The 26,525-nt window shown below is 34.8% G+C and overlaps 1 protein-coding gene across 7 annotated transcripts; it reads right to left on the reverse strand.

Moving 5' to 3' along the window:
- Window positions 1-505: 505 nt before the first annotated feature.
- LOC100854224 (uncharacterized) lies at window positions 506-24,367 on the reverse strand. 7 transcript variants are annotated; one of them, XM_059740372.1, is made up of 17 exons: window positions 24,065-24,367; window positions 22,831-22,934; window positions 22,489-22,629; window positions 21,813-21,893; window positions 21,662-21,726; window positions 6,561-6,819; window positions 6,099-6,191; window positions 4,672-4,890; window positions 4,310-4,557; window positions 4,020-4,197; window positions 3,815-3,919; window positions 3,677-3,746; window positions 3,424-3,516; window positions 3,231-3,328; window positions 3,010-3,101; window positions 2,026-2,155; window positions 506-747 (listed from the first exon to the last, which is right to left on the reverse strand). In XM_059740372.1, the coding sequence occupies exons 6-10, from the start codon at window positions 6,816-6,818 to the stop codon at window positions 4,101-4,103; spliced, it is 915 nt and encodes a 304-aa protein (XP_059596355.1). In that variant the 5' UTR covers window position 6,819; window positions 21,662-21,726; window positions 21,813-21,893; window positions 22,489-22,629; window positions 22,831-22,934; window positions 24,065-24,367; the 3' UTR covers window positions 506-747; window positions 2,026-2,155; window positions 3,010-3,101; window positions 3,231-3,328; window positions 3,424-3,516; window positions 3,677-3,746; window positions 3,815-3,919; window positions 4,020-4,100. The 7 variants fall into 7 exon arrangements, with proteins under 7 accessions (XP_059596355.1, XP_059596354.1, XP_059596353.1 ...); XM_059740371.1 differs by having other exon boundaries at window positions 3,231-3,516; XM_059740370.1 differs by having other exon boundaries at window positions 3,424-3,746.
- Window positions 24,368-26,525: the final 2,158 nt, after the last annotated feature.

Consider the following 26,525-nt stretch of genomic DNA (forward strand, 5'->3'; position numbering starts at 1 on the left):
AAGCGTCATTATTCTAAACCTTGGTGCTCTATAAGTGTCATTGTAAGTCTGCAATTTCATTCATCTCAATATTGACACTCAATAAAGCATCATTGTATAGGTAGGAGCAACATTGACACTCATGATAAGTGTCATCTTATAGCATTTTTCAACCTTGACGCTAAAAAAAAGCATCATGTTCTTAAATCTTCAACCTTGATGCTTATGATAAGTGTCATCTTATAGCAATTTTCAACCTTGACGCTCAAGAAAAGCATCATGTTCTTAAATCCTCAACCTTGATGCTTATGAAAAGCGTCATTGTATATTTTAAAGTGACGTTGACACTCATAATAAGTGTCATCTTCTGCCTTTATTATCCTATGAGAACAAAGCATGACACTTTAAAAAAAAATCATCTTATCTCATTCGAAATATTAATAACCCATAAAAGTCCTAATTATGCCCCGTTTTATAATTTTTCACAAACAATGAATGAGTAATAAAAAGTTAATTTAAGAAAGTCTTAGGAGAAAAAGTACTAATTGTGGTGTTTCTCTTTCACTATTAAAATTTACTAATAAACAGACATAATTAAATATGAATTTTCTTAGCATTAAATTTAGTTGAAATTGTTCAAAAAACTAAAAAATTTACAACTTCTTTTTCAACTTTGAGTTGTTCATAGTCTTTTGCTGCATCTAGTTCTACATCATCTTTCTTCAAAATGCATAAGGATGGTTACAAGTCACGTTCTAAATGCTCAACCTGCAAAAATAATTGAGAGGTTACATATAACTAATATTGACAAATAGTAAAATAAAAAAACAACTCTATAAATGAAATGTGAATATACCAAATTTTAAAATTTCCAAGATATATTTCTTTCACTGCAATAAATTTTAACATGTTGGAAGAACTAAACAAACCCCAATAATTTTGTTACACCAAATTTCTAAATATTCCTTGAACTCTTGTTATGTGTTTAAGAAAGCAATCAATAAACCACTTTCTAGTGTTTTCCCAAATGCAATATTTGATTTTGTCTAACTTGGGTTGAATGCAATAATTAAATTTGTCTAACTCATATTATCATTCATATTGTAATCATGAGTGAATGATGACTTGCATCCATGGTTATCAAAATATGTTATAAGTATATCTAACTTAGGTTGAATGTAATAATTAATTTTTTTCAACTCATGTTATCATTCATGTTGTAACCATGAATGGATGATGACTTCCACCTATGGTTATCAAAATACGCTATCAACATATTGGGTCTTGCCATAAGTCCAAGTAGGTCTTAAATTTAAAGCATGTATACACTTAATCATTTTCTTAGACTAACTTATTATGGATAGAATTAAACCAATTAAATAACTAGGTTAGGTGGTTTCCCTTCATCAATGAAGATGGTATGTCCATGTGGTTGCCTTCCTCCCTAATTAGGTATTACTATGAATTACAATTAGCTAAATGACCCATTGTTCATCAACTATCTCCATTATATAATGGTCTTTTAGCCCTTCCACCCAATTGGCCTTTACAAGTCATCAATTATATGTATAAACAAATGTCTCTAACTCTTAAAAAACTCAAAAAAAGAAAAGTCTTGATCTTAGTGACTATTTTGGTATGATTTATATCTTATATATGAAACTTCAACCATTAACTTTCATCCTTCTTATAGGTCCTACAAGACACTGGATGTTTTGCAAAGAAAGCAAGTAAGGAATTAAAAGGAAAAAACTATAAGTTTGAAAAATTCTGAAATTATAAGTTAAAATATCTATGTTCTTCCTACTGTTAATATCTATTATACATGAAATTTACAATTCATTGGTTCTATCTATTTAGCCAATTATTGTAGTTGGTATGAAGTATAATGTCAAGAGAAGAGCTAGCTTGCATGGGTACATTAACATCTAATCATGTGAGGATATCTATTATCCTAAGTATAGATCCTAAATATGAAACTTACATGAAATTATTTTGTAAATATGGAATTTATTCATAAAACTAACAATAACCTAAGCATCTTACCTCGATATTCTTTTATGAAAATTTTCAACTATTGCAGGGAGTCCTTCATGTCATTGAACATGTTTAGGTCTGAATAAGCAAGAGTAGTAGTGACGTACTTAAGAGAATGACCTATGTCTTTCAGTACAACCTGAAGAATATACAATAAACAATTTAGCAACAAAATTAGATTCTTAAAAGTTTTAACACATGAAATTCAATAAGCTCATTAATTTCAAAGAAGGTTGGTAGCCAAATGTAGTAGAATAATTGAGATAAAGAAACTAGGAATGAAGAAAAATTAATTTTAGGTAAAACATTATAATTAAATTGATATTTTAACTTGACATGTTATGAATCCATGAAAAATAAGACATTGGCAATACTTAATTGATTAAAAGAGTAAAATAACACCAAATATAGCAAAAAAAACTACATGATATGGACAAATGGTTTATTTTTGTAACAGTCATCAGCAGACTAAAATTAAAAGGGCCTTGGTGGAGGAAAAAACTATTATGTCAAAATGACTAGTTTCTTTCCTTAGAATTGCATTTAGACTGAGGAGCTATTATTCAAGTTGATACCCTATTTTAGACAATGAGGCTTTGGAGGCCTATTTAGGGAGAATGAGGTGCTCTTTTTTTTTTTTTTTTTTTTTTTCCTTAGGCTTATTGGTAAGAAGTCTTAATCTAATTTCCTATTTTTTTAATGTCAAAGAAAATATAAGTATAAGATGTTTTAAACTTTAAGCCCATTAGTTTAGGAGGAGGCCTCTACAAATTTAAATTGAAAAAAGTTATACAGCAAGTGATCTTAAGGATCTAAAATGTTTTTTTTTTAGGATAGGCATATTCCTAATGCATGCACATGTAATGAGACTAAAGACTTTCCTAAAAACAGTTTGAAAATGCATGAATTTTCCTACCATTACAACACTAGGATTTCAACAAATCCAACTAATAAGGATGTATACAGGAAATACACAAAGGGTGTGACACCTACCATGTCTACTAGGCTTCACCTCTCAATTTGCCAATTACACATCCATCAAAATAGAGCAACCATTGGATGATCCATATTGAAAACACTGCCAACTAGGAGTACCAAGATATATATTAACAAATCATGACTAAGAATAAATTATAAAATTAACATTAACAAAATATTCACTAGATCTTTAGAATAATATGAAGTTATATTATACTATAGGTCATACAAGGTACCTTCAAGCATGAGTAATGATTAATTGAGTCATTAACATAACCCAATCTGAGCGAACTTCATTAATTTCCATTTCACTATATGTTTTTCTCCCATTAAACTGAAATGGAATAACATACATCTTCACTAAGTTGGATTGGAAAATCAAGTGCTATAGTAAAATGACCAACCATATGAATTGCATTGCATACAAACCTTTGATGTTAGTTGGTTTGGATTAGCAATGATTTCTTTCATGAATCTCATCACGTAATGCCCACATTCCACACTACCTGGTTGTCTTGGACACTATGGCAAAAGTATCAACAATTACAACAAACATAGCATGGTGTTCTTACTTCTTTAGTATCTAATTGATCATCATATTAATCATCGCCCATTTCCTAATTTTGTGTAGTGAATTAAGTGGTCAAACAATATATTTTAATCTAAAGGAATAAGTACTTACAACCACTTTCACCCAAGTCGGCTCTCTCTTTGATGTTTTCTGTTTTTCTGGTGGGTTGATTCTAATTGCCCTATAAAAAAGAAATGATGTTTTATAGATAGTATGCATTGTACTAAAATATGAGAAGTACACACTTACATGTTAACTATCTCCCTAAGATCATCACATGGTTGACAAGCCATTGGATCAAGGTAATATGCAATCATTCTCTTCATCTCTAGTGCCACTGAGACCCAGTGGAAACTAAAGAAAAAAGAAAAAAAATTGTAATATAATATCCACAAATTAATACATCACAAACTAACTTATATACATTATATCGAGATTTGGGATAAAAGGTTACTCTGGATTGTATGGAATAAGCATATATTCAGCATGTGTTGCATTCCTTAGTCGATCCGCAATGACCCTTGACATGTTTTCTTTACTCCTCTCCCATTCCAGCTTTTGAAACCAATGCTGGATTGACAAAAACATATTGTTCAACCTGCTTTCCATCAATCAACTTTCTATGCAGGTGCCTAATTAAATCCCACATAATAAGTTATCAACAATCATTATAGTTCATTAGCAAATAACCTTTTACCTAAAAAAAGTGTGAAGAGTAATTAAAAAAATTATAAAATCCCTCACCAGATGTAGTATAACATACAATTGGATGACACTTCTTTTGATGATATAATCATGTCCATATCTTCTTTCATTAGGAAGGTCTTGAAACTCTCACCAAACACATCATCTGGGAAGTCAACAGGATGTACTCTTGAGGTACTCAGCATGAGGCCAACCAATGCCTCAAAATTCTTGATATCTTGTGCTTTCTCACCATTAGATTTGACTTCAACTTCATTTTCTTTTTGTTTCTTTCCTTTCTTGGATGTCTATACAATTAAGAACCATGATACAAATCAAATCAACTAGTTGAATATACAAAAAAAATGAAAATAAAATAAAATTTAAGGTTATCATAAAGCTTGGTAAATAAATTTACTCACCGAGATATGAGTATGAATGATGACTAAATGAGTTGGCCACAAAACTTGGTAACCAATTGCAGCCCCAACAGTAGTAGTTTGTCCAAGAATAGGAATGGGAAGGGGTGCACTTGAATCATAAGAAGCATCAACAACTACTAGATAGTTACATTCAAGTATAATTGTGCCACCGACCACTATGTTTTCCTTGGTCTCCACAGCCAAGTCACATTTTCTAACCTACAAAATGAAGTTATATTATTAGATATGAGCCAATATTCTATATTTCATTCTTTCAAGTCTACATCTTCAAATTAACATTGGTTAATATTGAAAGCCATCTATAAGGTACAAGCAAAAATGTGAGATATGAAGTAATTTTAGATCACATTGGAAAGATTGAATGAAGGCATGCGAATTATTATGTGTTTATATAAAGAATAGCTATTCTTAAAATAAAAGAGGTTAGTAATGCATAATCAATCAAAATAATTATTGAATATTAAAAAGTTTCATAATATATGAAATAAAAATCCCATATGATCTAATTATGTAGACAACAAAATTATATTATCTATTTTGTAAATGCCCAAAATGCTAAAAAAAAATTTGACAACTTTTTGATTTTCTTATATTGCACCACATAAAAGAAAACCATATATGTTCCACCAACAATTAATTAAATTCAAACAACAAAATTTACCTAAATTATATCTCCTATTACAACAAAAATTATCATCAAATTAACTAGATAAATACCTTGTTCTTTGGTTCTATTGGCACTAGTGGACCTGCATCTTCAACTCTACGGATTGGCTTCTCCACTACTTCTGGTAGGAGAAACTGTTTTTTTTTCATGTTCGAACTGCTAACATCAGATTGGGGAGTGACTGCTCCCACTTGAGATAGTTTTGCTAGCACTTCTGCTTGAAAGTTTCTTTGCTCTTCTTTAGATGCTGGTATAAAATCCCTAACAGCACTATCTACAGCACTATTAAAATATTGATGAGGTGTGTGGTGCTTCCCTTTGGCTCTAACTCGACCACTATACTCAGGAGTACCCAATGCTTCTACAAGTATATCATTACTCCCATTAACACTCCTACCATTCTCTTGAGACTCTTTCAACAGCTTATCCTTAAAAAAAATGTTAATTATGAAGTTCAATTATAAATTTGTTATCATAAATTAGCTATTATAAATAAATGAAATTGAGGTTGAAAATATCCACTTACTATTTTTTCAATCACTGGTATGGCCACTTCATCAAAGGTGCCATCTTTTTTTTTCTCTTGCTTTCTTCCATAATATGCTTCGATTAATACTTTCAGTTGACCCACTTGCAACCATCTTTTAAAAGGAGACAATGTATAATGTAATAAGCATATAAAACTATTATGTATTATGTATAAAATAAATAATTAAACTATAAATTAGTATAAACTTACCATCTCTTCCTCAAGACCAGCATATCCTTTCCCACTTAGATGGTGATTATAAATGTGTTTCTTTCTTCTTTCTTTTTGAACTTCTCGATATTCCTATAAATTAAAAATGTATAATTAATGAATGTGAATACAAGATATGTAAAGAGTTGTAATTATACCTTAAATCTATCAGACAGTCGATCTTTAACAAACATTGTCCAATCTTCATCCTCAATAAAAATATATTGAATTGGCGGTTTTTTGAGGAGCTCCGATTGGTCTTTGAAAGGAAGAATGTACTTCACTGTTAACATGTTCTTAAATGATCGAAAACATTTTCCAATTGTTAGCATACAATTCCTCCTACTTTTGGGATTTAATGAAAAAGCACCTTACACATTAATAGTATACATGTTAGTGACTTAATGTGGTTAGGAATGATTGATGTTTTGCATAAAGGTGATGTAGGTAAGAATGTGTTACCTCAATGCTATCCCATAACTTATGCTTCAACTGTTTAGGTACAACGTGCCACGTTTGATATCTTATTGGCACCATAGTGCGTGCTAATACGCCTAAATAGCTTGTTAGATGAACTGTTGATTCTCCTATGAAAATGCCATCAAGATTGTACTTAACCTGCAACTTGATCCCTTTGCTTCTGTTCTTGGTAATCATGGACTTTCGTGTCATTCCTCTGTACTTCCTTTTTATGGTTTTTTTTCCTTTCTCTGGATCCATTCTGGTAATAAAAAAAAACAAAAAAAAAACAAAACAAAACTAATAAAGATTAGTTAACATTATATTAGATATAACCGTGTTAGAGAAGAGTTGTAAAAAGAAAATTTTAGACAAAACAATCCCTCATCATTGCATAATGAAATGCCACCAATGAAATGGCCTTATCTATTCTCAGTTTCTTATTCACTTGTGCCATAAAAGTGAGACAAAGACAGTCTTTAATTAAGTTCATTTAGTTGTGTGCTTCAGTTATTTAGACCTTTTGTTGTTTCAAATACTTTTTTTTTAGTGAATTGTATGTATTCAGATCATACATTTCATGGACCTTTTTTTTGGAATGGTTCATCACATAACGAAGTTGACATTTCAGTTTAGCTATTTTTTCTCCCTCTTTCTTGCTCATTTGATTTATTTTAATTTAAATTTTTTTTATTTTATGAACTTTTATATTCTAGTATGTGTTTCTCTTATTATTTTTGCTAATCCATTGTCATTTTCTTTTGCATTTTCCTATGAGAGCCTTTTAGAATTGCATATTTAACTTACTGAATTGTTAACTAGTTCATATCAAAACTAAAAATTACATATAACTGAATGATTACATTTTATTTTGTACAAACAAGAATTTTACAAGAATCATACTTTTTTTTTGATAGATAAACAGTCAAATATATTAGAAAAGGCTAAAAAAAGCCGCATGTATACAGGGGGTATACTAAACAGCCCCAAAAAAGGCTGGAAAAACAACAAAAAAGGGTAAAAACCTCACCCACCCTCAAGTGGTCCCAAGCCACTCCAAAAAACCTAACAGAGAGTAGGTTTCCTCACCAATGTACACCTTAGCCCAACCCCACAAGTTACAAACAAAAGAATTCTTGAATTTCTGAATATCTAAAGACCCTCCCCTGAACACTATCCTATTCCTTTCCTTCCAAACCGTCCAAAAAATGCACAGCGGTATGGAATTCCATATTTTTTTTCTTTTTTTTCCCACAAAAGAACCCCTCCAACTATGAAGCACCTCTATAACCGACTCTGGGAACACCCATTGAACTCCGAAAATGACAAGGGTAATCTCCCAAATAGTTTTAACCACTGTACAATGTAAGAGAATATGATTCGCATTTTCCTCTTCGCATCCACATAAATAACACCGATTAGGTAGCTGCCATCCCTTTCTTTGAAGCTTATCCAAAGTGAGGATCTTCCCCCACGCTGCCTCCCAAGCAAAAAAAGACACTTTTGTTGGAACCCTATCCATCCATATGCGTCTATTCGGAAAAGCACCAACTGAGTAGCCGCTCAAACTTCTGTAGGCCCCCTTGGCCCCAAAAACGTCGTTGCCTTCCCGCTTCCATCTCACTGAGTCCTCCTCCTGAGAAATCCTGAAATCCTTCAGAAGATTCAGCATTTCTCCTATCTGATCTATCTCCCAATCATTGAGATCTCTAGCCAAACTGAGATTCCACCCTCCTTGCCCCAAACTAGAATCCCACACTTCGCAAACTTTGGCATTCTTATGACCCGCCAAGGTAAACAACTGAGGAAAAGTTTGAGAAAGCGCCTCATTGCCACACCACTTATCCATCCAGAACAAAACTCTATTCCCCTTCCCAACCTTAAGGTCCATGCTCTCCCAACACCACTCCGCCTCTTTCATTATCTCCTTCCACAACCCCACCCCATAAGGCCCACAAACTTCCTTAGTCCTCCACCCACATCCCTCTTGACCATATTTCACCCCTATCGCCTTTTTCCATAGATTATCCTTCTCATAGGCATATCTCCATACCCATTTGCCCAACAATGTTTTGTTCAACAAATCTATCTTTCGGATGCCTAATCCCCCCTCCTCCTTAGGGCTGCAAACCACTTGCCAATTAATCAAATGGCCTTTCCCCTCCAAACTTCCTCCCCCCCACAAGAAATCTCTTTGGATTTTTTCAATCCTTTTTGCCACCACCTTAGGAATTCGAATAAGTGAAAGGAGGTAGATGGGTATGCTGGCCAAAGTGCTCTTAATAAGAGTCATTCTTCCCCCCTTGGAGATATATTGCCTTTTCCACTGGGTCAGTCTTCTTCTCATTCTCTCTTCCACCCCATCCCAAGAAGAGGCGTTTTTATGATTGGCTCCAAGGGGCAGCCCTAAGTAAACAACGGGTAAAGCCCCCAATTTACAACCCAGCTCAGCCGCCAACTCCTCCATCCCATCCACTTCCCCCACCGGAATAAGGACACTCTTAGCCAGGTTAATTCTCAAGCCGGAGGCAGCCTCAAACCACGCCAAAATCCAACTTAGATTGGTCAGTTGCTCTCTTCTAGCTTTGCAGAAAATTAGAGTGTCGTCAGCAAAGAGGAGGTGCGAAACAGTCAGCTCATCCCCCCCTCTCCCCCGCATCCTACAGCCTGAAATAAAGCCCCCTTCACCAGCCCGGCTAATCATGGTGCTAAGCACTTCCATACCCAAAACGAAAAGATAAGGAGAGAGGGGATCTCCTTGCCGCAGCCCCTTTGAGTTCGAAAAGAAACCAGCTGGAACCCCATTGATTAATATAGAGAATTTGGCGGTAGAAATACACCACCTCATCCATTCCTCCCACCTAGACCCAAATCCCATCTTCCGAAGAACCTTCATAAGGAAGTTCCAATTGATACTATCATAAGCTTTTTCAATATCCAACTTACATATCAACCCTTTCTCTTTTCTTTTATACCAATAATCAATCACCTCATTAGCTACTAGAGAAGCATCCAAAATCTGTCTCCCTCTCACAAAGGCATTTTGGTCAACTGAGACCACTCTGTCCAGCACTTTCTTTAGCCTATTTGCTAGGACTTTGGCTAAAAGTTTATACAAACTCCCAAGCAAACTAATTGGCCTAAAGTCCCCCAAGTCATCAGCACCTCCTTTCTTGGGAATAAGGACCAAAAAGGTGGTATTAAGAGACTTGGCAAAGGATCCATACTCAAAGAATTCCTTAAACAGTTCCATTACCTCCTCCTTCACCACATCCCAGCAATCTTGCCAAAAGGCCATTGTGAACCCATCCGGACCTGGAGCTTTGTCACCCCTCATCTCCATTAGTGCAAAATGAATTTCCTCCTCAGAGAAGGGCACCTCCAAATTTTCAGCTTCCCGGGAATTAAGCTGTTTGAGCTGCAGGCCCTCAATATCTGCTCTCCACCCCGGTTCTTCTGAGAGTAAATTCTGGAAAGCATTCACTATCCCCTCCCTCACCTCTTGATCCTCAGTCAGCATCTCCCCATTAATTGTAATCCTATCCAAAGAATTATTCCTGCGATGAGCATTGGCCATACGATGAAAATAACTGGTATTCCTATCCCCTTCCTTTAGCCACAGCTCCCTAGATTTCTGCCTCCACTGAATTTCCTCCATTAGCACCCATTTATAAAAAGCATCCTTGGCTTCTTTTTTCTGCTCAGCTTCAGCCATGGACAGCCTCCTCTCACTTTCCACTCCATCCCAATGTTCCAACTGCTGAAGGGCAGAATTTTTATTGACTTCCACCCTTCCAAACACCTCCCTATTCCAGACTTTAATATTTTGTTTCACAACCTTCATCTTGTAGGCCAATCTGAAACTAGCCCTACCTCTTGCCTCAATCCCTTGCCACCACCCCCGGAGAAGACCCTTAAAGTCGTCCATTTTCAGCCACATGTTCTCGAATCTAAACGGAGTTGGGCCTCTCCTTAACCCCCCACCCATCAACAAAATAGGAAAGTGGTCGGACGTAGGTCTATGCATTCTGCATTGGGCTACCCCACTGAACATATCTAGCCACTGCTGGGTCACCAAAAACCTGTCTAGCCTTGCCCAGGATTGATTATTCCTTCCCCCACTCCAAGTGGCAATGCCCCCTTGCATAGGAAGATCAATTAGCTCTAAGTCATCCACAGTTTGGGCGAAATTTCTCATGGCCCCAGACAATCTTCCCTGTCTACTCCTTTCTCGCTGAGACAAGATGACATTGAAGTCCCCCCCAATACACCAAGGCTCCTCCCACAAGCCTCTAATCGCCCCTAGCTCTTCCCACAAACAATCCCTGTCTTCTTTGGTAAAAGGACCGTACACCCCAGTAAATATCCAAATCATCCCATTTTCCACATTCCTAATCCTACACGAGACTGAGAATTTCCCCACCTCCGTCTCCATCACCTCCAGAGACCTCTTATCCCAACACACCAGAATCCCTCCTGCAGTGCCCATAGCATCTAAAGCCGTCCAATTAGACCACCTACCAGAACCCAAGCTTCTCACCACTCCCTCCGACAATGTCTCAATTTTGGTCTCCTGAAGACAAAAAAGATCCACCCTCTGACTTCTAATCACTGCCTTAATGACCCTTCTTTTGGCGCTGTCATTGGCCCCCCGGACATTCCAACTCAGTATTCTTATCTTCATTTAAACTCCATAATTTGGCACCCCCTTACTTGCCCACCAACATTTTGCTTCTTCCCCCCTTCATAATTAATGGAGCACTCTAATCTTTTCAACTCCCTCTCAAATTTGGATTTCTCCAAAATGCTCTTACTATGAACTCTTTCCCTTCTCTTCCGAATTTTAACCAGAAATTCCATAATATCCTTCTCCAATCCTTCCGTCGAGAACCCCAGAAAATTGCTGAACTTGGCTAAATCACTGTTCTCCCAGCTAATCTCCTCCCCTGCCTTACTTACTCATGGCACTATTTGATCAGAGCTCACATCCTTTCCAACATCGTCAGTGCTGCTCTTACTAACCTCCACCAAATCCCAACATTCTCCATTTTTTCTCAAGGGGGATTCCGATCCCATGATCATTTGGAGCGGATTTTCATCCTCATCACACTTCTTTCCAGGCCCAGAAAGGTCGCAAAATTCCCTCACTGGAATCCGACCAAAAAGAAAAGAAGGGGAGAGAGGAGGCTCATGGCTTAAGCAATCGGGCTGGACGTACCTCTTCGCTTCCTCTACCAAGGCAAGATCAGTCTTCGTTTGCTCTTTGTGGAAAGCCTCTGCCTCTCTCAGCCTCCGCAGCTCATCCTTCTCCCAAAACAGAGAGCATTCGTGGATTGGGCTTTCCGAGCTTGGGCCGCGACTTTGGGCCTCAACAAGATGGCCGCTTGGCTCCCTCATTGGCCTTTGACCATCTTCTACCAGCCCTATATCCACCGTGGGCTTCCAAGCCTTAATTCGTCTAGAATCCATCTTCCCCTTTTGTCCAATAGAGACCACAAAGGAAGAAGATGGGCTTAAACCCTCAGACCCACTAGGCTCCACCACAAAGCCCATCTCAGTAGGCCCACTCTGCATAATCCCCTTTCCCTTGGGCCTTAGTTGCAGCGCACCCAACCCACGAGAACACTCCATGGATCGCCCCGACCCATGAGTCCCTTTCCGCGTCCCATCCACCTTCTGCAGCTGCTCCTCGAGCCGCAAGCCTCCCCCAACCTTCCTCACGCGCTTGCCCTCGCGTGGCTGGACCTCACCCTCAACCTCTCCCTCTGCTCCGCCACCCTCATCCTCTTCATCTGCTCCGATGGATTTTCCTTTCTCGACGGTCGACGTCACACGCATCGTCGGTCTCGTCTCCCACCACAGAGAGAGTGAATAGCACAGATTCTCAACGCGTACTTCCACCATTTTAGGGATTTTCCCTTCATTTATCCTAACCCGAATTCTAGCCCACTGTATCTCCTCCTTCCTCTCCGTTTTCTCATCTATGTCCACAAAGCCCCCGCACCCCTCTCCTATCTTACACAGAATGTCTCGATTCCATAGGGAAATGGGAAGACCCACAATCCTTACCCAGGCCTCTCCTTCTTTCTCTTCCTCCGACAAACATCCCGTTCTTTGGCTCCATTTTTCCAGTCGCATGACGAGGCCCTCGACCTCTATTTCCCCATCAACTAAGGCTTTTTCAGCTTCATTTACCAACTCAAATTCCAATAATACCTTTCCTTCGTTCATTTTGGCCAAGCCTAAATTGCCCTTTAGCCCCCACGCTTTTGACATTTGGGTCCCCCAGCTCCTTAAATCTTCCCCCTCTCCACGCCTTGGGTTCCAGCTACCGACAAGGCATTGGTTCAGCTTCTCCAAATTCGCCCTTATAGCTCTGCTATCCACTTTTACCCTAACCACCTCGTCTCCGTTGCTGCATTTTTGCTTGACCACCTCCGCAAAGGATTTTCCCCACATGGGTATCCAAAGTTTGCCCTTGTCCTCTTGTCCCGCTTGCCCGCCTGGTCTAGACTCCATCTCACGCAGCGCCTCCGCCAATAGGATCCAGCCTCCTTTTGCTCATCTGCCTTTGGGGATAAAGATACTGAACCTCTTCTTTGCCCTATCAATAACCCCCAATCGAAGGAACCATCCCCCCTTATTTTCGCCTCGCACTAGGGAGAAAAATCTCCCTTTCTCTTGCCAGCGTTTCTCCCAGTAGCCAGTTCTCATGTCCTTTGAGCAAGATACCAAGCCTTCAATGAGTGGCCCTAAACTTGCCAGCCCCAACTTGATCCAAGAAGAAACATCTCCCTTTCTTTCCACTATGAGGATTTGCATCTTGCCCTTCTTCTGCTCTGTCTCGACCAGAAAATTCTTAGATTCTATCCCAAAACTCCTTTTCCTACCCCCTGACTGGAAATGGCTCACTGAGTCCCCGATCACATCCTAGGACCAGCTTTCATCTCCCTCGCTTGCACACACTCTCTCTCTAGGTCTTTCTCTCTCTTCCATGAGACAACCCTTGTAACTCCAAATGAATCTCTAAGTAACCTTGTAAGTTTAGAATCACGAACCGGTACATGAGCACTGTTCTCTGCTAGTGCATTTATGCATTTCCCTAACTTGATATTTGCTTTAGTATATCAAATTTTAATAACAAGAAATGTCAAATGTGGAAGCAAAATAATAATAATAAGAACAATAATAAATAATAATAATAATAATATCAAAATGGCATCAACTTAGGCAATCAACTTGATGTTCTTTGGAAACAAAAAGAATTAAAATTACCTATTTTGTGGGATCTGCAACCCACTTAGCATCCTTTATTTGTACATCATTATTATAAGTTTACAATTCAGCTACACAGAGGATTTGTTCTCAATCCAAATCCCCTCACAATCACCTCTTATACATATTGCATCTGAGTCATCCATTGCATCAAACGCTTCAATTTCTAGCAATGTCCCTATAAAGGGATGGTGTTCAATGGAATTGTCCACAAGGTCATCACTTCCTTCCTTATCCAAGAAATCTTTTTGAGGAGTTGACAAAACAACTGACCATCTTGGATCAAGTTGGTCTTGCACATAAAATACTTGTTTGGCTTGAGATGCCAAAATGAAAGGATCTGATTTATGAGCAATTTTGTTAAAGTCAACTAATGTAAAGCTAAGATCGTCAACTTTTATGCCATTCTTATTATCAACCCAATCACACTTGAAAACTGGTATCCTAAACATGGTATAATCAAGGTCCCAGATCTCGTTAATAATCCCGTAGAAACAAAGCTCACCAAACACTGGCTTTTGATCCTTGGCACTTGCAATTTGCATTGTTGAAGCTACAATACTAACTCCGCTATTTTGGGTAGCTCGTAAGTCATCACGCTCCTTACTATGGTATTGACATCCATTAATGACATATCCATGATATTTCGAGACATAATGGCTAGGACCATGAGCTATCCACTTAAGGCTCTCAGATATAGGTTCATTGTTACCAATTGCAACTTCAATCTACAATTATAAATAATAGTTACTATGTATGTTCAACATTAGTAAAAAGAATAGTTCAAATTTGAGCACCAATTCGATACCTTTTTTCGAAACCAATAAGTAAATGTTCGATTGTGTTCATTCTGGAGCCACTTTTGTCTTTTAGATTGACGAGGATTTTTCAATTTCAACCATTCCATGTGCTCTCTATGCAATTATTTATAAAAAGTTCAAAGTTATTGTCCTGTAGTTAATTTAAGTATAACAAATAAATATTAAGTGTTAGTAGTTCTTACTCGATATAAGGTTGGACAATAGTTGTATTCTCTAAAACATAATGATGTGCATGCAACCACAAATTAAAATCAACGATCACAACTTGACCTCTAGGTATCGGTGCCCCAACTTTTTGGTTAATGTTTACACTAATAGGAATCCCAATTGCATCTACATTTGATAAGTACTCTGTACAAAATTCAATAGCTTCCTCTGCAATATAGCATTTGACGATGCAACCTTCGGGTCAGTTATGATTTCGCACATACCCTTTCAAAACTTTCATGAATCTTTCAAAAGGGTACATCCACCTTAGGTAAACCGGTCCACAAAGTCTTACCTCTCTTACAAGATGCACAGTAAGATGGAGCATGATATCGAAGAAGGAAGGTGGGAAGTACTTCTCAAGTAAGCATAATGTCACCACTACATCATTTTGTAACTTATCCAATGCAGGCACATTAACCACTTTGCTACAAAGAGCATTGAAAAAAAAACTCAATCTACAAATAGCATGTCTTACATGCTTTGGCAAAACTGATCGTAATGACACTAGCAATAACTGTTGCATTAATGCATGATAGTCATGGGATTTAAGACCATAAAGCTTCAAGTCTTCCATTGACACAAGGTTTCTCGTGTTAGAGCAATAACCTTCAAGAACCTTTAATTGTGATAAAGTTTGGCAAAAAAGCTTCTTCTCCACTTTAGATAGTGTGTAACATGCAGGTGGGAGGTAAGTTCGATTTGATTCAAACCTTGGCCCTAATTCACACCTTAAGCCCATCTCTAGAAGCTCTAAATGAGAATTAAGTCCATCCTTTGTCTTACTTGGAATGTTAAGTAAGGTACCGATGATGCTTTCACAAACATTTTTCTCTATGTGCATTACATCCAAGTTATGACGAACATGTAGGTATTTCCAATACTCAAGATCAAAGAATATAAACTTTTTCTTCCAACAATTTCTAGTTTTGACATTCAACTTACCTCGAGTCATCTTATTTTTTCCCCATGAATTACAAATGACATCAATTTTCCTTAGAATTTCCTCTCCACTCAATGGTTGCAGAGGTGACCGAAACTCTTGTTCCCCATTAAATGCTTTTTTTTGTTTCCTAAAAGGATGATTGCAAGGAAGAAATCGTCTATGACCTGTATATGAGTTCTTTTTCCCATGCTTCAATCTATGAGAGTAGGTATCTTCCCCACATATGGAGCATGCAAAATATCCTTTAACTGTGCAACCAGATAAGTTTCCATACGCAGGAAAATCATTGATTGTCCACAGTAGAACAAATCTTAATGTAAAGAGCTCTTGTTGATGTGCATCATAAGATTCAACCCCCACCTCCCACAACAATTTTAGGTCATCCAATAATGGTGCTAAATAAACATCAATGTCATTTCCAGGTTGTCGTGGACCCGATATTAACAAAGACAACATCATAAACTTCCTTTTCATGCATAACCAAAGAGGAAGGTTATAAATTACCATTATAATAGGCCAACAACTGTGTCTACTACTTATTGAACTGTGAGGATTTATACCATCTGCTGAAATAGCAAGTCTAAGGTTTCTAGGTTCTGAAGCAAAATCAGGCCATCTGTGATCAACTAGTTTCCATGATGGGGAGTCAGATGGATGACGTAATTTTCCATCAAATTCTCTTTCTTGAGAATGCCATATGAGGTCTTTTGCAACTGTTGGGGACCGAAACAATCTTCTAAATCTTGGAATAGGAGGAAAATACCACATTACTTTTACAGGGACTCCCTTCCTCTTTTTAGTTTTTGTTCTATCTAACTTCCATCGTGAAGTTCCACAAGTTGGACATGAAGATGTATCTTTCAAATCATTCCTATACAATATGCAATCATTCGGACAAGCATGTATTTTTTCATATTCCATTCCCAATGCATTCAATGTCTTTTTTGCTTCATACATAGACAAGGGTAACTCATTGTTTAGAGGTAACATATCTCCAACAATTCCTAAAAGCTCTGAAAAACTTTTATCAGACCATCCATACCGTGCTTTCAGGTTGTATAATTTCACCAATGCAGACAACTTTGTAAAGTTTCTACAACTAGGATATAAAGGTTTTTGGGCATCTTCAAGCAATGTTTCATAAAATTCTGGGTCATTCTTACAATCATCATGTGCAGCTTGAACCATTTCTATTGTACTATCCACATCAGTAAATTGAACCGTATGATGACATTATGCCCGACTAGTTGGTGGTTCACTTGGAGCGGCATCTCCATGCCAATATTATGTATAATAACTCTGATCAATTCCATAGAAAAATAAATGCTCTCTAATTTTTTGAGAAGTATGGAATATCATATTACCACATTGAAGGCATGGGCATTTAATGGAGTTTTTATATGCAGAATGTTTTAATGCGAATGCGATAAAGCTTTCTACCCCATCCGCATAATCCTTTGTCATCCAAGAGCGATCCATTTGATGTACAAGAGAGAAACAAAGCTCCTAGATACCACCAACCACTAAAGTTATTAATAACTATCCTATTAATAACCTCAAAATATATGATCCACCAATTTCAAATTTCAAACATTGTCACAAATACTTTTACCAATCCAAAAAACAATAATGTGTAAGTCATCTAACTATAAGCAATATGACAACAAATATAATTAGTATATTAGGTTATTAAAAAATTAGAATAAAAAATGGATCTGAATTCCATCATTATGTGTGGTTTGTGCATGAATAGGAATCAAAAGTTAGATGTAACTCTCAATCTTGTGTTCTATTCTCAAGTACACCAAGTTTGAAATTTTAAAAAGTTTGAAAAACACTAAAACACATAATTTCTGTAATGCCACAAGATGAGCAAGACACATGGATGGAAATATCTTTTTAATTATGGGTTGAAAATCATTTCTTTTAAATCTAAGTATCTTCTTAACATCATCTTGATTGTTGAATAGTATCAAACATAGACATATGAAAGAGTAATAATTGAGATAATACCAACTAATACATAAATATCACTATGGAAAACAACAAAAGTTTCCAAATGTTTCAATTAATAGGAAAAAATGGGTTTACTCCATCAAAATTTGATAGAGTACTTAAAATGAGACTTAAAAGTTCACTTGTTAGATGAAGCACAAAATAAGAAAGGTAAGTAGAAGGATGATACTCAATGATAAAGCTTTCATCAATTTCATTGAATTTGCTCATAGAGGAGACAATGATAACATGAACTAAAAAAGTGAACTAATGGCTAAGCTTTCGATGAGTACAAGCAAGTGATTTATGCATGATTTATGCATCTAACATCTCCAACATCCTTAATTAGGTAGTGGTTCCTATCCCATATAGGAATACATAATCCCTATATATCAATTGCCTTGTACTCAATTTAATTTTAAAGAAATTTCGACAGCATTTTCCTATAGTTCTCCAAGTACACAAAATGGACAAGGCACAATATGTAACCTTGTCCAAATATGCACCCAGAGAACAAGAGGAAAGACTACCAAACTTTCTAAAAATTGAATTAAGAACAAAGAATTAACTTCATAGATATTATGTTTTCTTATACTGTCCAATTGGACAATTCAAGCATCATTTGTAGAGAAAAAAACTTTATCACAAGCTTGACAAATTTAAAAGTTGTCAACTTGAAAATGGCCTAGATAGACAATTTTCACCATTTGACAACTTAAATGTCTTTATTATGTAATAAGAGAACCTTTTGTCTTCCAATGATACTTGAATTAGAACTCTAAGGTTTCATGCATGCATGTTTGATTAAAATTAAAACATTATAATGGTTTATTGAATTATTATAACATAGCAACATAACTCTCATTTTATCATGTTTATCTCAAATATATAACATTTAAGATGGAGCCATAAGAACCTTTTCACAACTTAGACCAACATCTTCTACAAAAAGGGTTCATAGTAAATATAATCAAATTAATATGATTTGACAACTTTAAATGCACAATAAGAAATTATCTTACAAAACAAATAATAAGAGAACTAAAAGAAAACCATGGTGACATGATCATGCAAATGAATTGCACCTAGAAAACTAGTAATATGAATGCCACTACTTATAATAGAATATAAGGTTCAGGAGGAGGTGGATAAGCATGCAAAGGAAAAGTCATGACTGATAACCCATTTGTTGGTTTTAGTAGCCCATTTGGACACTTTTAGACCCTTTTAGGCACATTTGACCCATCTAGGCTTAGTTAGTTTAATCTAGGTACACTTTGGATCACCTAGACCCACCGTAAGCATACTTAGGTCACCATTTAGGCATTCTTTACGTAACTTGCATGGTTGCATGACTTGCATGACCCTCAATTTATTTATTTATTTTTATTTTTATTATTATCAATATCTTATTTTTATTTATTTATTTATTATCTTGTCTTTTCTTTATTATTATTATTATTATTTTATCATTCTCTAAAATTTTTATTCACTTAGTTGATATAGTAAATATGATGCTCTTGCAAGGAAACTTACCAATGAAGAAAAATTGATGTTGGAATATTTTATTTATTTTTAATAAAAAAGAGGAGATTTAGCTTTATTGTTGTTATTATTATTATTATTACTATTATTATTATTATTATTATTATTATTATTATATTTTATTTATTTATTGGAAAATCATTTTTTTAAATGGAGAGATTAAGTTTTAAATTAAAAAAATCAGGATATTTTTTAAACAGAGGAGTTGACACTTAAATTTTTTTTTTAAAATAAAAGATTAAGTTTTTAGATTTGAAAATCAGATTTTTTTTTTTTTTAATAAAAAATGAGATTTTTTTTTTTAATAAAATCAATTTTGTAATAAAATATTGAAAAATTGATGCCATAATATTTTATTTTTTTAATTAAAAAAAAAAGAGAATTAACTTTATTGTTGTTGTTATTATTATTATTATTATTATTTTATTTATTTATTTATTGAAAAATCATTTTTTTTAATTGGAGAGATTAAGTTTTAAATTGAAAAATCAGGATATTTTTTAAATGGAGGAGTTGACACTTGAATGTTTTTTTTTTTTTTTTTTTTAATAAAAGATTAAGTTTTTAGATTGGAAAATCAGAATTTTTTTTTAATAAAAAAGAAGATTTTTTTATTTTTTATAATAAAAGATTGAAAAATTGATACCGGAATATTTATTTTTTTAATAAAAAAATAGAATTAGCTTTATTGTTATTATTATTATTATTATTATTATTATTTAATTTATTTATTTTTTTATTGAAAAATCATTTTTTTTATTGGAGAGATTAAGTTTTAAATCGAAAAAATCAGGATATTTTTTAAACGGATGAGTTGACACTTGAATGCTTTTTTTTTGTTTTTGGAAAATAAAAGATTAAGTTTTTAAATTGGAAAATCAGATTTTTTTTAATAAAAAAGGAGATTTTTATTTTTTATTTTTTAATAAAATCAATTTTTTAACAAAAGATTGAAAAATTGATGCCAGAATATTTTATTTTTTTAATAAAAAAAAGGAGAATTAGCTTTATTGTTATTATTATTATTATTATTATTATTATTATTATTATTATTTAATTTATTTATTTATTTATTGAAAATTTATTTTTTTTATTAGAGAGATTTTAAATAAAAAAAATTAGGATATTTTTTAAACGGAGGAGTTGACACTTAAATGTTTTCTTTTTGGAAAATAAAAAATTTAAGTTTTTAGATTGGAAAATCAGAATTTTTTTTAATAAAAAATGAGATTTTTATTTTTTTTTAAAATCAATTTTTTAATAAAAGATTGAAAAATTGATGGCAAAATGTTTTATTTTTTTAATAAAAAAGGGAGAATTAGCTTCATTGTTATTATTATTATTTAATTATTTATTTATTTATTGAAAAGTCATTTTTTTATTAGAGAGATAAAGTTTTAAATCGAAAAATTAGGATATTTTTTAAACGTAGGAGTTCACGCTTGAATGTTTTTTTTGAAAATAAAATATTAAGTGTTTAGATTGGAAAATCAGATAATTTTTTGAAAAAAAAAAAGATTTTAATTTTTATTTTAATAAAATCAATTTTTTAATAAAAGATTGAAAATTTGATGCCGGAATATTTTATTTTTTTAATAAAAGAAAAAGATAATTAGCTTTATTGTTATCATTATTATTATTAGTTAATTTTTTTATTTATTTAGTGGAAAATTATTATTTTTTTAAATGGAGATATTAAATTTTAAAGATCAAGTCATCAAATGATTAGCCATAAGGTTTTAAGATGAGATTCACTGTACATGTACACGTATAAATAAATCAAAATAAGAATGAGAGATATAACAAGGAAAAAGGCAAAGAATATGAATTGTACCTCTTAACTCCTGCTAAGTGCTGAATAACATATTAGTATCAACCTCATTTCATGGTTAAGGTTTCTATCATGGCATATTCACAGTTTCTGTCATGGCATATTCACAGTGATCCAATGTGGATATAATGGATACACCACCATTATGCTTTTCATGGCTCATTTAGGACTAAGCAATGCATGGGTCTCTTGGAGTGTCATGGGAGGGACTATGAGGAATCAAGGAATGGAGATACAATGGTGCTTGTGCTTCTTGGCAGCTACCTAGTAGTTGGTGTATTTGTATCCAAAAATATTTAGTGATGAATGCATAGGAAAACCTTTTGATTTGCCAAATCATGAGAAACAATTTAACCATCACTTGATTTTCAAAGTGGAATTTCAAACTAGCCTTGAGTTATTTCATCTTATACACAATTACTTTTTGCATATTATAAACCAAGGTTTGGGTAATAGAATGGATAATCTGTCTTGAAAAACTAACCTGTAAACAAAAGTCAAATGTGTCTGTATGCCCTTAGATTCCAGCAACCTTGAGGCCTCTATTCCCTGAATTGAAAACCAATTATTAAGGGACCATAGTGGGATGAAAGTTATTAGCTTCTATATACCAAGCACTAAATTCAGATACTCACTTGCCAAATTGAAGGAATTTTAAATAACAAACACTTTGGAGGGACATCAATTTCATTGTACAGGGTCAAAAGGTCATGCACCTGCAGATTATGATAAACTAAATGCATCAGACTACATAAAAATGTAATTACTGAATAAAGAAAAAGGTCAGTGTATCATAGTTTGAACCATCCATCTAAATTCCCAATATTGTCTATGTATCACCCAAAAGAGATCTTAGTGGAACATGCTCTCTTTCTCTCGCATACACGGGCACAAAAGTAAATGCTTGGAAATAGGTAGTATTTTTGTTTGAAAGAAAATTCCAAAGAAAGAGAATTGCTACATTGAGCTGCACATTTTCAACTTGGATCAGCCTTCAGTAACCAAAAGGGCCTCATACATTAGTTTTTTAAAAAAGAGCACCATAAGAAGGAAAGGAAAAGTGAGACCAGTCATCACCAAACGCACAAGCAAAAATCTCCAGCAGCCATTATGAGTCACTTTTCCTTCAAATTGCTTCCAAATGCAACCAGGAATACTATACATAAATTCAAAATATACTTCCTCAAAGCATAAACTAAATAGGTGTCACATAGATGGACATTTGACCCTTTATCCTCTATTTGATCCACCAACCCACTCCATTCTTTCATAGAAACGTGTTTGATTGCTATTTAAAAAACTTCTTAGTACCTAAATATCTCTGTTGCAGCTGGCATGGATTCATCATACTCCTTGGCTCCACTGGCTACTGTCAGGTCAAGATGTGTTTCATTACCAAAGCATGCCTTCTTACAAGAACTATAGTGGAAACTAGACCCTCACATAGATTCTCTGTCCATAACCATCCAATATAAACATTAACCTAAGTAAATGAGAATGACTAGCTTGTAACTTGACAAAGAATAAATCAAAAGGTAATTTAAAAGGACATGACAGAATATCAATTAGCATATAAAAGGTGGAGGGTTTAGAAGAATTATCAGAAAAATAAAGACATGTCTTCATACTAAGGCAATAATAGATATGACTTACACTGATAAACCTAGATTACCATTCCATGTGAATGGTTGATAACAAACAGGACAAGCTAAAATGCTCTTGCTGATGCTAACCTCCTTTTCAACTGAAATAGAATCCTGAACATAAGAAATAAGATACAATATATTGTGTCATGACAGGAAAAATTAATTATTTCGTAATTCCTCATGTGAATTGACTGTAATTGAAAAAATAAAAAGACATCATCTCATTAGTACCATATGATAATTTTCCTCACATTTTCCCTCAAAATTTCCAAAAACCAAACATAGGGAAAAAAGAAAAGAAATTAAAGCATAAAAGATGAATTTGGTTGTATAGAATTTGCAGCCTTGGAATTGATAATTTTCCCCTTTTGTGGTGGATGCCCCAGTGTCAAGTCCACCGTTTGGTTGTTTTCTATACCAACTGGATTTCTAGTTGAATTTAAAAGCCATAAACCCAAATTCCCCAAGAACAAGTAAGCAACTCCAAGATAAAAGCCGGTTCTCCAGTTCCGTAAAAATTGAACTTTAAACCAAATCCAATTCTACCTAACCAAATGCAGCCTAATTCTTTAAGAACCATAAAAGAATAATGAATGAATCAAGAATGGACAAATACATTGAAAAAAAAAATCAGGGGCAATACAAATTCTCAAAAAAAACTAATCATAAAGAATCACATATGAATTAAAACAATTCCTATGAATCTGTTTTATGCTCGATTGACCAAAAAAATATAACAGTAGAACTTGCTTTGTCTCTCACGTATGTTCATTGCACATGCGCACACAGTTACCAATTGACACAGCCACCAATTGCAATGGAAAATGGGGGCTGGTGGTTTTGGGGAGTGGAGGAATTTATTTTAAAAGGGACTTTCAACATGCACAGAAGGAGATGGGAATAAAAAAAAAATGGAAAGATAAGGGGTGAGAAGACACAACCGAGAAGGAGGATGTCTTTGTGGATGGAGAAAACACACAACTGGAACTCTCCATTACCAGCCACAAGAAAAGTAAAAAAATGTGACCAAAACAGGGCATAAATGGGTAAATCAAAATGAACAAAACCCACATTTCATGCCTAATCAACAAATCAAGAACAGAGTAGAACAGAGCATGTACGCGTGAACCGTGTTTCTTCTCCACTACAACCCATAAAATTAGGGCACGATTTGAAACTCGACCAACATCAGAACACTTGCAATAAATGATGAATATGGAGTTGAAAGAGTGGATAATCACCTGATTTGTCGCTCGTTGGTGGAATTTGTAAGAGAATAATGGAGTTTCAGTGGTTATTCTCTGTTATGAGAGTCACAAAATGGAGATTCAAAAATGATCTCCAGTTTTTAATACTCAAGATCTCACACTAAGGCTTGGAAACACACCGTCTAGCTAGATCTCCAATGTCAAGAGCCTCATCTGGAGTCATTGATCAATGTTGATTGCGGTTAACTGGGCTCCTAGGGTTTTTCGGGGTTTTGCAAAAATGGAGGGAATGTTTGGCACTATGAGGTCGTGGGTAAGAATGGGAAATTTTTTAGCCATATATAAAGGTGTTGTTTTAATGTCACTTTTATAGAGCGCCAAGGTAAAAATTGATAAATGAAGACGCTTATATAAAACGTCGTGCTATAGGAAGCGCCATCATCCATAAAGCGCCATGGTCTAAAATTTTCCTTTTAAGCGCCAACTTCGACCACTTATTTACTCAATTGCCACTCTAAAAGCCAAGTAATGACGCTTATTTGAAAGCGCCAAGGAATCAAGCGCCATAAATTGTGTTTTTTGTAGTAGTGATATATGTTCATAGTACCTTGCTCAATTCCATAGTCATTCAACATTTGTTTCATCAAGAGGAGTTGAGTATAGCAACTTCTAACAACGATGTATTTAGCTTCAGTAGTGGATAAGGAGATTGAATTCTGCTTCTTACTAAGCCAAGCCACAAGACAATCATCACCAATGAAAAAACAAGCACTTGAAGTGTTTTTCTTATCCTTTATGTTTTTTTCCCAATCAACACCAGAATATTCAACAATAATAAGAGAAGAATCATAAGGATACCATAACCCATAGTCTAAAGTTCCACTAATATAACAAATATATAATTCGTTTAACTAAAGTTAAGTGTGACTCTTTGGGGTTTGTTTGTACCTAGCATAGGCTTCAACGCTAAAGAAAATGTTTGGATGACTTACAGAGTAAGGCATAACAGACTTCCTATCATGCTCCTATAAAGCTTTTACTTAACATCTTTTCTAGATGTGTCTTTGCTAAGCTTGGTGATATTGCTCATAGGTGTCTTAGAGTGCTTTGTGGATTCAAGACCAAATTTCTTTACTAATTCTTTAGCATATTTAGACTGTGAAAGAAAATGTCATATTTTAGTTGTCTAATTTTCAATCCTAGAAAGAAAGTTAATTCACCAACCATACTCATTTCAAATTCAGTCTTCATTTGTTCGACAAATCTAAAGGCAAGTTCACTTGAGGTGGCTCTAAAAACAATATCAACAACATGAATCTGGGTCACTACTAACTTAGACTTAGGCCTATGGATAAATAAGGTTATATCAACTCCCTTTCTCTTAAAATATTTCTCCAAAAGATAAGATGTGAGCCTCTTATACCAAGCTCTAGGAGCTTGCTTTAATCAATAGAGGGTTTTCTTGAATCTATAAACATGATTGGGGAATTTTAGATCCTTGAAATCCTTAGGTTGCTCAACATAAACTATTAGGATAGAGCCCTTAAAAGTATGACATGATGTAACAAAATTTGGAATTTATTATTTAATGATATTCTAGTTTCACTTTTATCTATTCTCATTCCATTCATTACACTTTATGAGCATTTTTGCCTACATCTTTTGCATTGTACGTGACTTGGATGCATTAGGAGTTATACGAAAGATCTAAGTCATGGGGGTTCCTTGTAAATAGATGACTTGTTCATAATTGATTTGTGGGTTTAGGCAACCCATTAAAGGTTGTAGTGTACCATCTCCTAATTGAAAGGATGATTAGGCTTGGCTATCGGGATGGATTTCCTATGGTGAGTGCACAAGTGTGTATGGTTACACATTGGACAAGACCTACGGTGAGTCATAACTTAAGGCTATCAAGTAGTCATGACTTCACCAAGCTACTTCATTATGTTGTCTCTTAACCTTGAGAGAATATTGAGCTTGTGCTAAAGTTAGTAGTGGCTTTAACCTATTGTTGAGATCGTAAGCTAATCATATATTCCTTATGGATTAGGTCATTTTTGATGGAAACCAGTAGCAATAGTTATTCTCAATAAATGCATCATGATATGTCGTGGGATTAAGACAATGTCTCCTTAGGAGGAGGTGTATTCATGGAAACTATAGTCATAGTAGTTCCTTAAGTGGACCTTGACATAAGCTCTTTAAGAGTTAAGGCATGTCAATTAAACATACAATAAGGATTTGTAACTCAAGGATATTAGAGTTAGTCTTGAAAGATTGATATCTTTCACCTTGTTAGGTTATAAACACTAGTTCATGGTGAAACTGAACGTAATAGATAGTAGGCCACAAACTCGAGTATATAGTGTCTCATTGTTATTTACATAGGATACCAGAGTTCAGTTGATTCTTTATAGTGGGATATTGAATCAACTTTAGAATTGGATTTTGAGCATCAGATTGGCTCTAGGTTCACTGTTGTGCATAAGGT

This window comes from Vitis vinifera, chromosome 10 (genome assembly GCF_030704535.1).
Source record: "Vitis vinifera cultivar Pinot Noir 40024 chromosome 10, ASM3070453v1".
Classification (NCBI taxonomy): Eukaryota; Viridiplantae; Streptophyta; class Magnoliopsida; order Vitales; family Vitaceae; genus Vitis; species Vitis vinifera.

Excerpts from the sequence above, each read along its gene's own strand:
- LOC100854224 (XM_059740375.1), bottom strand. The coding sequence starts at position 6,818 with ATGGATCCAGAGAAAGGAAAAAAAACCATAAAAAGGAAGTACAGAGGA. Across the intron at positions 6,192-6,560 it reads AGTTATGGGATAGCATTGAG|GAATATCGAGAAGTTCAAAA; the intron begins GTAACACATTCT and ends TTTAATTTATAG. Across the intron at positions 4,891-6,098 it reads CTGGTCTTGAGGAAGAGATG|GTTAGAAAATGTGACTTGGC; the intron begins GTAAGTTTATAC and ends TTCATTTTGTAG.